This window comes from Pogoniulus pusillus, chromosome 10, assembly GCF_015220805.1.
Source record: "Pogoniulus pusillus isolate bPogPus1 chromosome 10, bPogPus1.pri, whole genome shotgun sequence".
Taxonomy (NCBI): Eukaryota; Metazoa; Chordata; class Aves; order Piciformes; family Lybiidae; genus Pogoniulus; species Pogoniulus pusillus.
The window spans coordinates 7,708,469-7,722,894 of NC_087273.1; the positions used below are offsets into that span (position 1 = coordinate 7,708,469).

The 14,426-nt window shown below is 48.8% G+C and overlaps 1 protein-coding gene across 5 annotated transcripts in view; it reads left to right on the forward strand.

Moving 5' to 3' along the window:
* Positions 1–14,426, forward strand: part of LOC135178665 (protein Shroom3-like) — a 66,462-nt gene that overhangs the window by 601 nt on the left and 51,435 nt on the right. For 3 of the 5 annotated variants that reach the window (XM_064149733.1, XM_064149732.1, XM_064149734.1), the window contains exon 2: positions 8,152–8,273. In XM_064149733.1, coding sequence (XP_064005803.1) covers positions 8,152–8,273 — 122 coding nt within the window. Of the gene's footprint in view, positions 1–7,539; positions 8,274–10,865; positions 11,129–14,426 lie in introns of those variants that run through there. The other 2 variants (XR_010303676.1, XR_010303675.1) reach the window with 2 other exon arrangements.

Below are 14,426 nucleotides of genomic sequence, written 5' to 3' on the forward strand. Positions count from 1 at the left end.
CATCCGAGCCCTGGCAGGGTGCTTTCTGTGGAGCTTTACCTCTCCCGACGAGCAGGTGTATCACAGGCTCGCAGGATGTTAGGGGTTGGAAGGGACCCAAGGAGATCATCGAGTCCAACCCCTCCTTCCAGAGCAGGACAATACTAACACAGAGGAACACATCCAGACAGGCCCTGAAAGGCTCCAGGGAAGGAGACTCCACAACCTCCCTGGGGAGCCTGTTTCAGTGCTCTGTGACCCTTGCAGTAAAGAAGTTCCCCCTCGTGTTTAGGTGGAGCCTCCTGTGCTGCAGCTTACACCCATTGCTCCTTGTCCTGTCCCAGGGAGCAGCAAGCAGAGCCTGTCCCCCCCTTCCTGACCCCCAGCCCTCAGATGTTTATAAACATTAAATCCCCTCTCACTCTTCTCTTCTCCAGACTAAGCAGCCCCAGGTCCCTCAGCCTCTCCTCATCAGCCATGCCCTCCTGTCCCCTCATCATCCTCATAGCCCTCCGCTGGACTCTCTCCAGCAGATCCCTGTCCCTCTTCAACTGGGGAGCCCAACACTGAAGGCAGCATTCAAGATGAGGTCTCCTCAGGGCAGAGTAGAGGGGGAGAAGAACCTCCCTTGATCTTCTGGACTCACTCTCCCTAATACCCCCCAGGATCCCATTGGCCTTCTTGGCCACAAGGGCACATTGCTGTGCCGTGGGTAACTTGTTTGGGTTTTTTTGTTTGCTTGTTTGTTTGGTTGTGGGTTTTTTTTGCCTACTGTTTTGTGGCAGTCCAGGTCTTGAGCACTCTTTGCTGCATCCCCCTGTCACTCCTGAAACAGCAACTGCAACCTGGGGATGGAATTACTCTTGTAGGATGCAAGTTCCTCGATAACTTTTCTCCTCTTTGGGGAATATTTCTGAGAAGAAAAATCGAGGAATCACCAGAGGTTTGCCAACAAGGTGTAAATGTAAACTCTTTGTGTTGGAAATAATCCACAGAGAGGAGGATGAGCTGGTTCAGGGTTGGTATAGCACCACAGGGAGGTAATAGAGTCATTTATGCCAGCAGGGGCTTTGCCTTTAAAATACTTTGCCCACACCTAACAGTCACTGCAGATTTTGTTTAAGGCATTAAAATTGGCTTAAAGAGTTAAATAATAGTCTTATTGTGTGGGTGAAATCTTCCCCAGGCAGCTCTACAGGCTGGGGGCAGTGTGGCTGGAGAGCTGCCTGGCAGAAAGGGATCTGGGGGGTTGTAGTAGACAGGCAGATGAATATGAGCCAGCAGTGTGCCCAGGTGGCCAAGAAGGTCAATGGCATCCTGGCTGGAATTATAAATGCCATGGCCAGCAGGAGCAGGGAGGGGATTGTCCTCTTGGACTCTGCTCTGGTGGGGCCACACCTAGAGTGCTGTGCTCAGTTTTGGGCACTGCAATACAAGAGAGATGTGGAGGTGCTGGAGTGGGTCCAGAGGAAGAAAAGGAAGCTGGGGAAGGGCCTGGAGAGTAAATCTCATGAGGAGACACTGAGGGAGCTGGGGATGGTTAGTGTGAGGAAGAGGAGGCTGAGGGGAGACCTCATTGCTGTCTACAACTACCTGAAGGGACATTGTAGAGAGGCTTCTGCTGGGCTCTGCTCACAGGTAACTGGAGACAGAACAAGGGGGAATGGCCTCATGCTGAGCCTGGGGAGGTTTGGATTGGACATCAGGAAAAAGTTTTTCATGCAGAGAGTGGTCAGGGACTGGAATGAGCTGCCCAGGGAGGTGGTGCAGTCACCCACCCTGGATGTGCTTAAGGGTGGTTTGGATGTGGTGCTTGGGGATATGGTTCAAGGTGAAGAGTAGGGTTCTAGGTTGGACTTGGTGATCCTGAGAGGCTTTGCCAACCTGGATGTTTCTGTGATTGGACTTGGTGATCCTGAGAGGCTTTGCCAGCCTGCATGTTCCTGTGATTGGACTTGGTGATCCTGAGGAGCTTTGCCAACCTGCATGTTCCTGTGATTGGACTTGGTGATCCTGAGAGGCTTTGCCAACCTGGATGTTCCTGTGATTGGACTTGGTGATCCTGAGGGGCTTTGCCAACCTGGATGTTCCTGTGATTGGACTTGGTGATCCTGAGGGGCTTTGCCAACCTGGATGTTTCTGTGATTGGACTTGGTGATCCTGAGGGGCTTTGCCAACCTGGATGTTCCTGTGATTGGACTTGGTGATCCTGAGAAGCTTTGCCAGCCCGCATGTTCCTGTGATTGGACTTGGTGATCCTGAGAGGCTTTGCCAACCTGGATGTTCCTGTGATTGGACTTGGTGATCCTGAGAGGCTTTGCCAACCTGGATGTTCCTGTGATTGGACTTGGTGATCCTGAGAGGCTTTGCCAACCTGGATGTTCCTGTGATTGGACTTGGTGATCCTGAGAGGCTTTGCCAACCTGGATGTTCCTGTGATTGGACTTGGTGATCCTGAGGGGCTTTGCCAACCTGCATGTTTCTGTGATTGGACTTGGTGATCCTGAGGGGCTTTGCCAATGTGGATGTTCCTGTGATTCCTTGGGAAATGAACCTGCCTGAACTTTCTGTTTCTTCATATGCCACATATCAAATAGAAATGTCTACAGAATTTGCCCTGCTCTTTACAGGCTTAGTTCAGACACAGGTCTGGTGGCGAGACACTGGCACAGGTTGCCCAGGGAGGCTGTGGGTGTCCCCTTCCTGGAGGTGTTCAAGGCCAGGTTGGACGAGGCCTTGAGCAACCTGGTCTCTCATTGAGATGTGTCCTTGCCCATGGCAGAGGGGTTAGAACTGGATGATCTTCGAGGTCCCTTCCAACCTAAACCATTCTGTGACTCTATGAAGTTAAAGTGCAGGAGCAGATGGGGGCAGTGTTGCTCCGAGGAACTCCGTTTGCCAGAGAACTTGGGATATTCGAAGGGATTTAGGCAAAGTCAGAGCAGCTGCCAGCAAGGAAGCAGAGTGATAAACGTCGAGTTTGATTGTGGGCTCTGAAAACAGAAATCAGTGGTAACTTCTCCTGCTTTGGCCATGTAGTGCTGGATGAGGCTGTGGGCAGCCTGCTCTAGGGTAGGGTGTCCCTGCCCATGGCAGGGGGGGTTGGAACTGGATGATCCTTGTGGTTCCTTCCAACCCTGGCTGATTCTATCATTCTGTGATGATGGAGGGAAAGGGTTCTGACATGACTCCATTCCAAATTTACTTTCTCTTACATTGAAACCAGACAAAATCATAATTCAGCTGTATTATTCTGTGTGGACAGCACTCTTCTGGACCTGGGTCTCTTCTTTTACACCCCACCAGAGAGCATCTTAGCTCTGCCCTGAGAGAAACTCTTTGTAGAAGGATTCCTCCCTCACAGCAACCAGTGCTAAGACACTTGTGCTAGGGTATTGCCAGAGGCAAGATGAGGGAAAAAAGGGGTTTTGTTTAAGGGTTTGAAACGTAGGCAAGTGGCTTGAAGTTGCTGCTCTCTCTAGTGCTCCAAAGAGCCCTCAGTTTCTTTGGGCATCACCCAGAAGTTAGCACTGTGAGAAGGGCCCAGGCAGCCTTCTCCATAGGGAGCATATGAGTAACATGGAGCACAAACCCTATGAGGAGAGGCTGAGGGAGCTGGGGGTGTGCAGCCTGCAGCAGAGGAGGCTCAGGGGGGACCTTGTTGCTGTCTGCAGCTCCCTGAAGGGAGGCTGTAGCCAGGTGGGGTTGGGCTCTGCTGCCAGGCAACCAGCAACAAACCAAGGGGACACAGTGTGAAGTTGTGCCAGGGGAGGTCTAGGCTGGCTGTTAGGAGGAAGTTGTTGTCAGAGAGAGTGATTGGCATTGGAATGGGCTGCCCAGGGAGGTGGTGGAGTTGCTGTGCCTGGAGGTGTTGAAGCCAAGCCTGGCTGAGGCACTTAGTGCCATGGTCTGGTTGCTTGGCCAGGGCTGGGTGCTAGGTTGGCCTGGCTGAGCTTGGAGGTCTCTTCCAACCTGGCTGATTCTATGGTTAAAAACATGGATGGGAACCCACTTCTGTGAGCACCTGACAGGCTTTTAACCCCTGGCTGAAGTGAGGGAGCTATTTTCTGGATAATGATCAAACCTCTTTCCTCAGGTGCTAGTGATATATGCCAGGAGGGCCCAGGTGAACCTCATGAAGCTCAGCGAGACCCAGGGCAGACTCCTGCACCTGGGCTGAAACCACTCTGCATTATCAACACAGGCTGCGGGTGAGGTGGTAGAGAGCAGTGGTGTGGGAAAGGCCTGGGGAGGCTGAGGGAGCTGGGGGTGTGCAGCCTGCAGCAGAGGAGGCTCAGGGCAGAGCTCACTGCTGGCTGCAACTACCTGCAGGGAGGCTGTAGCCAGGTGGGGTTGGGCTCTTCTGCCAGGCAAGCAGCAACAGAACAAGGGGACACAGTGTGAAGTTGTGCCAGGGCAGGTCTAGGCTGGATGTTAGGAGGAAGTTGTTGTCAGAGAGAGTGATTGGCATTGGAATGGGCTGCCCAGGGAGGTGGTGGAGTTGCTGTGCCTGGAGGTGTTGAAGCCAAGCCTGGCTGAGGCACTCAGTGCCATGGTCTGGTTGCTTGGCCAGGGCTGGGTGCTGGGTTGGGCTGGCTGAGCTTGGAGGTCTCTTCCAGCCTGGTTGACTCTGTGGTTCTGTTCCATGCTGTGGTGGCAGAGAAGCTGGTGCCCTTGCAGAGGGCAGCTGAGGCTGGCAGATGGACAGAGGTGGTTCTGCCACTTTGCTCTGCTAACAGCTCACTTGGAGCACTGTGGCCAGCGCCGGAGCCCTCCGCGCAGGGAGGGCACAGAGCTGAGGGAGCAGGGCCAGGGGAGGGCCTGAGCACGATCCGGGCACCGCCGCAGCAGCCCTGCTGTGCGGACAGGCCGCGGCCCTGCAGTACCCGCAGGGGCCTGCAAGAGGCCTGCGGAGGGGCTGCTCCCGGAGACCCGCGGGGACAGGCAGAGGGGCAGCGGTTTGAAACGAGAGCAGCTGAAGAATGGCTGTTAGGAGCAACTTCTGCACCGTCAGAGCACGGGAAAACTCCAAGAGCTTGCCCAGGTGGGTAGCTGAGGCTCCATCCCTGGTGATAGAGTCATAGAGATTCTATGCTGGAGGTGCTGGAGAGCAGCCCTGAGGAGAGGGACTTGGGGGTGCTGCTGGAGGAGAAGCTCAGCATGAGCCAGCAGTGTGCACTTGCAGCCCAGAAAGCCAAGCAGAGCCTGGGCTGCAGCAGCAGAAGTGTGGCCAGCAGGGCCAGGGAGGGGATTCTCCCCCTCTGCTCTGCTCTGGGGAGACCCCACCTGGAGTACTGCATCCAGCCCTGGAGCCCCTGTGACAAGAGGGCTGTGGAGATGTTGGAGAGTGTCCAGAGCAGGGCCAGGAGGATGCTCAGAGGGCTGCAGCAGCTCTGCTGTGAGCACAGACTGAAAGAGTTGGGGCTGTGCAGGCTGGAGCAGAGGAGGCTCCCAGGGGACCTTCTTGTGGCCTTCCAGGATCTGAAGGGGGCTACAAAAAAAGCTGGGGAGGGACTTTTTAGGCCATCAGGGAGTGATAGGACTGGGGGGAATGGAGCAAAGCTGGAGATGGGGAGATTCAGGCTGGATGTGAGGAGGAAGTTGTTCAGCATGAGAGTGGTGAGAGGCTGGAATGGGTTGCCCAGGGAGGTGGTTGAGGCCCCATGGCTGGAGGTGTTTAAGGCCAGGCTGGCTGAGGCTGTGTGCAGCCTGCTCTAGGGTAGGGTGTCCCTGGGCATGGCAGGGGGCTTGGAACTGGCTGCTCCTTGTGGTCCCTTCCAACCCTAACTGATTCTGTGATTCTAGAAAGAAAACTGGACCTCAGAAATTATGAGGATCAATTTTAATCATCATCACTTCAGGCACTGTGAGAAATACAGCTCTTGCTGGAATTTTGGTGTCTGCAGACTGGTGCAGTGATCAACATCTTGCATTAGAAATTGCTGTAATGCAGAGAAGGACCTTGACTTGTTAACAGGCTGTCATGTTCTTACACAGTTTTAAATAGCCCTGATGGCTATAGATAGGAGCATGTATGGCCCCAAGAGGCAGCTCCTGGAGACTCAGCTTGTCGCTGGAAGGCCTGTGGAGGGACAGAAATGAATTGGTCTTTGTGGTGACTTGAAATTGAGGGTGTTCACAGTGAAACACTAGCGGTGTAAAACTACAGAAATCTGATTTGAGCTAGGCTAAAGGGTGAGCTCTGGATAAAAGCAATCTGTGAGCCTGACCAGGATGTGAGGCTAATGAAAACTCGGCCCCTGGGAGAGCAGCAGAGAGGACAAAGCTCAATATAAGCAAGGATTGAGGATCATCTACCATGAAAAAAAAAAAAGGGAGGTGCCTTTTTCCTGAATTCCTCTTTTGGGAATGTGAGCTGGAAGACATGGGGCAAAGAGAAGGGGAAACTGTGACTTCTTAAAGGGGATGGGAATGGGGCAGTGTGAAGGGCGTGAACAAATGTAAAGATTTCTGCTTTTAGAGTCAGCTTTTCCCCCCACAGTTCTCTATGGGTTTGTTAACACAAGATCTTCACAGCTTTCAAAGCACAATGGAGAAATAACACACATCCCTGGGACCATAAGATCAAAAGTGTGAGCCTCTGAGAGGCAGAGGCTCTACTATTTGTTTATTCAGGAGGAAAGCAAGTGGTCTGAGGGCTACCCTCTCCATCATCCTGTTTAAGGGCTAATAAAACTCAGAAAACTTTTTCTTTTAAACACTTCTAGTGATAGATTCTGTTAGTCCCTAAGTCTTAAACTATACTTAAACTTAAACTATATCTTTTTAACTTGTATGCCTCAGCCTGTGTGCATATATGCAAGAGCTAATGCACGCACATTAATATCTTCTACAGCAGTCACTGACCACTGCTTACATTAATAAAAACATCCTCAGTTTTCAGTGTTACTTCTTATTCCATGTATTTGGACAACATTGGGCTTTCTTTTGACACTGTTAATAGGGGAAAGAAATAAATCCAGAGGAGTTGGTAGGCTCTACGTGGAGGAAAAACACTCTATGAGAGCAGAATTATTAGCGGTGCTCCACTGTGCTGGTTCAGAAGAGGTCCATTGTATTTTCAGCAGCTGGCAGTTTGGGTTGTTACAATTCCTTGGCAAGTACAATAGAAAGATGGTGGTTTCCGGAGGGGGGCATAATAAAAGGGTGAGCCCCAGCTTTTGCAGCCTGCATTTTATAATTGCATGCTTGATGTGCACGATTGCGCAGCACTGCCTTGCTTGCCTTAATCCATCTCTCTCACGCTGGCTCTCACTTCCTCACCCTCTATCACAGCAGCAGTAGCTGCCGCTGCAACTCCGGCAGATCATCGAGGAGAGCAGGGAAAATGAGAAGAGCTCAGCTCTCAGCCCAGGGTTTTTTTTCTTGCCCCGAAGGATTCATTTCACCTGCTGCTCCTGCTTTTCCGAGAGACGCTTTAGCACTTTTCAATTCAATAAACATGGAGTGATTTCACCTTTTTAAACCCCTCCAAATAGTTTCAGGCATGGGCTTTCTCCTCCTCCCCCCAGCCTTTTTTATTCCCCCCCTTTTTGACAAGTCAGAAAATTGTGAAGTAAGCAGCAGAGTAACTGAGAGCAGGGAGGGAGAAGACGCTGCCATTCTTTTAGTGCAGTGGGCTGAGGCAAAAAGGGCATTGTAATGGTAAATCGCATGCAGAAAGGAAGAAAAGACTGATAATCAATCACAAATGAAGCATTCCTTTGGATTTTGGCAATTTGCTGCCCAGGGACTTTTAAATCCATACAGTTTTTTGGGGAGGTCTTTCTTTTTTTTACAACTTTGATATCCGATAGGGAGGAAGAGAACTCTTTACAAACCCATCATGCTCAGGATACCTGGCAGCAGGGAAAGCAGAGTGCTGAAAACACCAGTAAAACATCACGGTTCTGGAGGAGAACCAGCGTGCTGAGATGATGATGGGAAATGTTTTTAACCCATCGCATTGGGCTCAGCTCTGAAGACAGGAAAATTCTCTTTCAGACTCTTCCTTTCTCACGTGTTGAGGGATGACTCGTGGTGGGCTTTTAAGGACTCGAATTTCCAGCTGCTGCGCTCTGTGATTGCTTGAGTGGTTTTTGTGTTTGACTGAGTATGTGATAGGACAGCTGAGGATGTTAGACAATATTAACACCAGCATACCGTCTCCAGAGGCCAGCATTAGCCACCGAGGAAGATACATCTACCTGGAGGCACTGCTTCAAGGAGGTGCTCCATGGGGATTCACCCTGAAAGGCGGACTGGAGCACGGGGAGCCATTAATCATCTCAAAGGTATTGTTCTTATTTTAAATGGAATACAAATTGGGAGTGGGTTCGGATTTAAAGGGTGAGGCTTGTAAAATAACACTGAAAAATGTTGGATTTGACACTGTGTCTGGCTCGAGTTTGCAAGCTGTTGAGCACCTATTCAAGTCAGGAGGTTTGTTTAGGAGCTACGTGTCTGAGAAACATGAGAGCTCTCAGGCATGGTGGAACTACCAAAGTGCAGGAAGTATCCTGCCTTGAAGAAACTGGCTTTTTCGTATTTCACTGCTATGAATGGGAGCGAGTAGAGGACTCTGAGGAGCTGAACTTGGGTCACAAAGTCAGAGCATATCTGAGCAGGTTCGGTAATCCATCAGTAGCACTTCTGCAGAGAACAGACAGTAAGTGCTCTCACTCACAGGGTGTGATATTGGCTAATCACAAGTGTGTGTAGAAACAGAAGAATAAATACCTGGACCTAGTTGGTATGTGTATATTTTATGCTGTATTAGCAGCTTTTTCACCTTATGTACTCTCTACTTGCTGAATATCTATTAAGTATGGGGCACATTCAAGGTTTTCTTTTTTGGCATTCTAATTATTCCTGATTGAGTATTGTCATCAGGCAGCTAGCTGCACAGCTCACAAGGGTTAAAAAAACAAAAACAAAGGAGAAAGAATTAATTTTTCCTCATCAGAACTGAGCTATTAAAAATACTCAGCTCCATCAAGCTGCAGATAGCAAAGACAAATGATTTTCAAAGTGGAATTGAATCTCTGAATATCTAGAATGTGTTTGACCTGGGACCCTGAAACTGATTTGGAAGTAGGGTTTAATTAATTCTGCAGTTTGACCTGTAGTGGTTTTTAACTGTTTTTCTCTCTTTTGTCATGTGTAGTGCAATTCTCCCTTGTAGTCTGCATTTATATAGCGAGCTGCTAGGTGTATATGTGTGCTTATGTCTAACCTCACTCCCTGGGATATAAGTGGAGAATTGAAAGGATCAGAACCGCTGTTGGCTAAAAGGAAATGCTGATACTCAGAATGAGTGTTATTCAAACCCTCCAGCTCAGTGCAAATCCATTCACAGGAAGATTGTCACTCACTTGAATAGTCCACCTGAAAGAAATGGTTTGTACTTAGTGCATCTGCATGTTGAAAGTTGAAGAGAGGGACTCTGTAAAAGTGTTTTCATCAGAAGCAGAGTTTAGAAACTTCACAGAATTGTCTTTCTTGGAGGTAGTCTGCTAGAGCCACCTAATGTAAAACTAACCAGCCTGAAATGGTGTTAGTTTTTTCACTTGTATAAACCTGAGGGACTCCCACGTCAGTCAGGTTGTTCACTCAGGCTGCTAGCATGCTGTATTTGTGAGGGGAAAAGTTCCTTTTGGCTTTGACATTCTTCGGTGATGTAAAAAGCATCAAAAAACACCACCCACCCCCCTTTCCCCCCTCCCCCTTTCTTTTTAATTGGGGGCAGGGAGGCAGAGAGGAAGCGAGATAGCTCTGGCTGCTGAACATTAATTAATCTATGGGATTTGGTTTCCACAACAACCAGGCCCCTTAATGTCAAACATGCCTGGAGTGTGCATAGTGCCACTGGGAGCTGTATGACTTGTGCCTGCCTTCTGTGAAACAACGCTGAAAAAATGTGCTGCTTGCTTTTTTTTTGGAGTGGGTGTTGAGTTTGTTGTTTGGGGTTCCCCCCTCCCTCCCAAGCTTGGTGCTGTCAGTGTTAGCATTTTGCTGTTTTGCTCATGCAAAGCTGGAGAATGGCTTGCCTGTGCAAGCTGTGCTTTCTGGAATTCATGCAGCACCTATAGCTGTTCTCTGACCCCCAGTTTCAGCTCAGAAATTCCCCTGGTGCTTGAATTCGTTGTGTATTATTCAGTTAATTCAGTCTTCTGGTTATACTGTGAAGTAGTGAGGAGCTATGCAGCGATGATGAATTAGATTATGTTATGAGATGAATTCATAGATTCATAAAATGCTTTGGATTGGAAGGGACCCTAAAGATCATCCAGTTCCAAGGCTCTTGCCATGGGCAGGGACACCTCCCACTAGCCCAGGTTACTCAAGGCCTCAACACCTCCAGGGAGGGGGCACCCACGACCTCCCTAGGCAACGTGTTCCGTTGTCTCATTCACCTCACTGTCAAGAATTCTCTACTCACACAAGAATACTTCTAGAACCATACAAAATCTAGGTTGGAGGAGGCCAGTAAAGATCACACTACATCCAATAACAGTTCCAACTAAAGTCACCTATACATATCAGGAAATGTGGATGTCAAATTGTAATTTCTGGTTGATCATAGTTAAGGTAGGAGTTTTATCACAGAGCCACAGAATGCTAGGCTGGAAGGGACCCCAAGGGGGTCATCTGTTCCCACCTTTCTAGGTGACAGTGTCTGGTTTATGTCTATTTCACCTCCTGTTCTGTTTTGACAAACAGATTATATTTGTGTCCACTTCACTGCCTGCCTGCCTTGACAGAGTGGTGTTAAATGGCATTAGTGTAAATAAAAATGTTGATTTCAGCAGATATTTGAGCTTGTGCCCAGGAAAGCTTGCAATATGACTTTAAACAATCAAAGCAACATTGTTGTGTTGTTACAGATTATGGGACAGAGAGAGAATCCGTTTGAATGCAGTAGTTCTTTCTAACCATCAGGAGATGGTGCTTATTTGGGATGCAAATTTCGGACACATCTTCAGAGCAAAGACTGTATTAGAGGTTAAAAAGCACAATGAGTGGATTTGTGAGAGGCCCAAATGCATGAAAACTGATTCCTGTGCAGTTCTTTGAGAAGGCAGATTTGAAATATACCAGAAAGTTCCCCCAAAGCAATGGGAGCAACAGATGGAAATGTTGTTACAAAACTTAGAGCTGATAGAAGGTGCTGGTTTAGAGGCCTGATTACCAGGGGTTTATCCTTCAAAATAAAGAAGTTACCTACCCCCTTACAGCCAAAGCCCCTTTACTGTGCTTCTGTGCAAGGAGGCAACCTGAGCTCTGAGAGTGTGGCTGAGTGGACAAAGAGGCAAACTTGACATTAAACACACCAGGAAATGCTCTGCTGAATCAGCCACGATGCTCAGCATGTCAGGCAAGCAAAGCTAAATCAACTTGTCAGAAATGTTGGTTGTGCAGCTCACATGAAATTAGGTAGTTAAAGGAGATTAACTTTCAATGCTCAGGCTCTTTTTCCCTGTGGAAAGACAAATCTATGCTGAAGCAGTTTCATGGCAACTAATGTAGGGTCCTTAACACAGGTCTCCTCATACTGTATACTATTGGAGCTGATGGCAGACCATAAACAAATTTATTACATCTAACCCATATTTTGCCCTCTCCACACAGGAAGCTGCTTTGACATTCTCTGTAGTCACAGAATCATAGAACCCTAAAATGGTTTGGATAGGAAAGGACTTCGAAGATCCTCTAGTTCCAACCCCTGTGTCATCAGCAGGTCACCTCCCATTGTTAACTGTTTCTCTTCTGATATACTGAGAGTGGGCTGCTGAAGTTTCAATTCCAAAACCATTTTATGCATTTAGGGCCACACCTTGAGTGCTGTGTCCAGTTCTGGGCTCCTCAATTCAAGAGAGATGTTGAGGTGCTGGAAGGTGTCCAGAGAAGGGCAGCAAAGCTGGTGAGAGGCCTGGAGCACAGCCCTGTGGGGAGAGGCTGAGGGAGCTGGGGGTGTGCAGCCTGCAGAAGAGGAGGCTCAGGGCAGACCTCATTGCTGTCTACAACTACCTGAAGGGAGGCTGTAGCCAGGTGGGGTTGGGCTCTTCTCCCAGGCAAGCAGCAACAAACCAAGGGGATGCAGTGAGAAGTTGTGCCAGGGGAGGTCTAGGCTGGGTGTTAGGAGGAAGTTGTTGTCAGAGAGAGTGATGCATTGGAATGGGCTGCCCAGGGAGGTGGTGGAGTTGCTGTCCCTGGAGGTGTTGAAGCAAAGCCTGGCTGAGGCACTTAGTGCCATGGTCTGGTTGACTGGCCAGGGCTGGGTGCTAGTTTGGCCTGGATGATCTTTGAGGTCTCTTCCAACCTGGTTCATTCTATGATATGGATCCAAGTCAGGTGTATAATACAGCAGGCCCTTAGAAACATGTTTTACCTTCTGTATGGACAGAACAAGGATGAGATAGAAGAACCACACGAGGGCTGATTTTTTCACTGTTCAACTACAGCCCTCACAGGATGTGGAGGAGGGGCAGATTTATTATTCCTCCACTTGTATCCACTGGGAAGGCACTAAGTCAACAGTAAGTGGGAAATAATTTGTCTAGGACTAAACCATAATGTAACTGCTTGTGTTTGGCCTCAGTCCAAAGGAAGCAGAAAGATGCTCCTGTGAGCAAAAATAGGTAGAGGCTGAAGTCTGCAGTAAAACAGTCCAAGACCAAACCAGTCTGGTCAGGGGAAATTATTTCTTCCCAATTGTCCTCTCCCTTCCCTCCAGTACTTCTTCTAGGCTTGGCACTGGAGAAAGCTGTGTTCTGTCTGCTGGTGAGCTGTGGGGTTCACTTTGCAAAATCACCTGCCTGCACACCTGACTCTTCTTGCTGGACTGTGGCAAAGCACCAGGGAGCTGCCTAATGAGGCAATCTGGATGCTGCAGACCTTTGCTCTCAGGGAAGCAGAAGGGAACTGATGCTGGGATTGTTTCAGAAAGCAGAGGAGCAGTTCCTCCCCACTCTGCCTTGTTTCTCAGGGCTCAGATTAGGGCCTCGTGAAAGACTGCTGATGCCAGCACAAGGGACAGGATCATCTACCTTTTCTTAAAGCTAGGAGCAGTGTGATGAAAAGGCCTCTATTGTCAGCCCCCTCCATTAGGCAGCCCATCGTCCTCTAGCACAAAAAGACTTCTGTTCACTTCCCCAGCACTGAATTAGCAATCGCAGACAAACTGACTGGCTGACGTGAGCAGTGCCTTGCTGGGCGTTGCTGCTGCACCAGCAAAGTCAGGAGGAGCTTTCCAGGCTGTCAGGGTCTGCCTGCAGCTGACAAGTCGTGCTTTAGGCTTACCTCTTTACCAGAGATAAGCCCAAGCTGTGAAGTTTAGGTCCAAATCCACAGAGACTGCTGCTGTTGAAGAGCAGGTCTCCAGCACTTCACTGCAGCTGCATGAGTTACAGAGGACCATATGCAATGCAATGTCCTTTGAAGTCACAGAAATGTGTAATAGGAGAAACATTTTCCTCTCACGTTCTTGGAGAGAGAGGAATTCTGTGTGACTAAACACAGCCTGTAATCCTTAGGGTCGATAAAGGAAGCCTTCATAAATCCTGCCCTGGCTTGAGCTGACATGAAGGAGATTAGACCAAAAAATGCCATGTATCTTTGTTCTCTTGGCGGTTGCAGGTGTAACCAGAGGTAAGATTTACACTGATCCTGAGCTGAGAAGCAGAGGGCTCTCTCTTTAAAGCAGTGTTTGTGCAGAATAGATGATTGCCTGTGAAAGACTCTTCTACCTTGAACCTTTCCCATGCTTCCTGGGGGTCCAAAGAGTAGGAACTAAACCCATCATTGATTACAGAGCTGGAGCTGAGCTAATCTCGTTTCAAATTTCATCAGTGTTTGCCTCCAGGATCTTTTGATGAAGCTCAAAATTGCAGAGCATGAATCCAGCATGGATCTATTGTGCATGAACTACTCAGACTTTGAGAGGGATCTTTAAAGGTGACAATGAGATGAACTGCAATTTGCTTTCCAATAGATATTGATAATCAAAGAAAAACTATCCAGAGGCCTTTGACAACAGACTGATAAACTACAGAATGTCTCATGTGTTTCCAAAGCCTTGAGTAGCTTCCCATCTGGTGGCAGCAGAGAGCATCCAAAACCAGTGTCAGAACCCCCCGAAACTGTTGAAATCCATCAGTCCAGGAGGCAAATCTCTCCCCTGTATGAGAAATGAGGCAGCAGATTTTCCCTTTGAGCATGAACAATGTAAACTGATGGCTGTGCTGCCTTCGCTCTGGAGTCTTCAGGCTGCATTTCTGACCCTTTCTAGGAGAGGTTTCCTTTTTCTGCCTGATACAAACCTGTCCTTGTGCTTAGAACAGGGAATATCCAGCTAATAATAGAAAAGCACAGTTCAGCATCAGGACCAGCTTGTCTGCAGGAAGATTTAGCCACCCCAGTCTCACTTCTTGGATTTCACTCTGAAG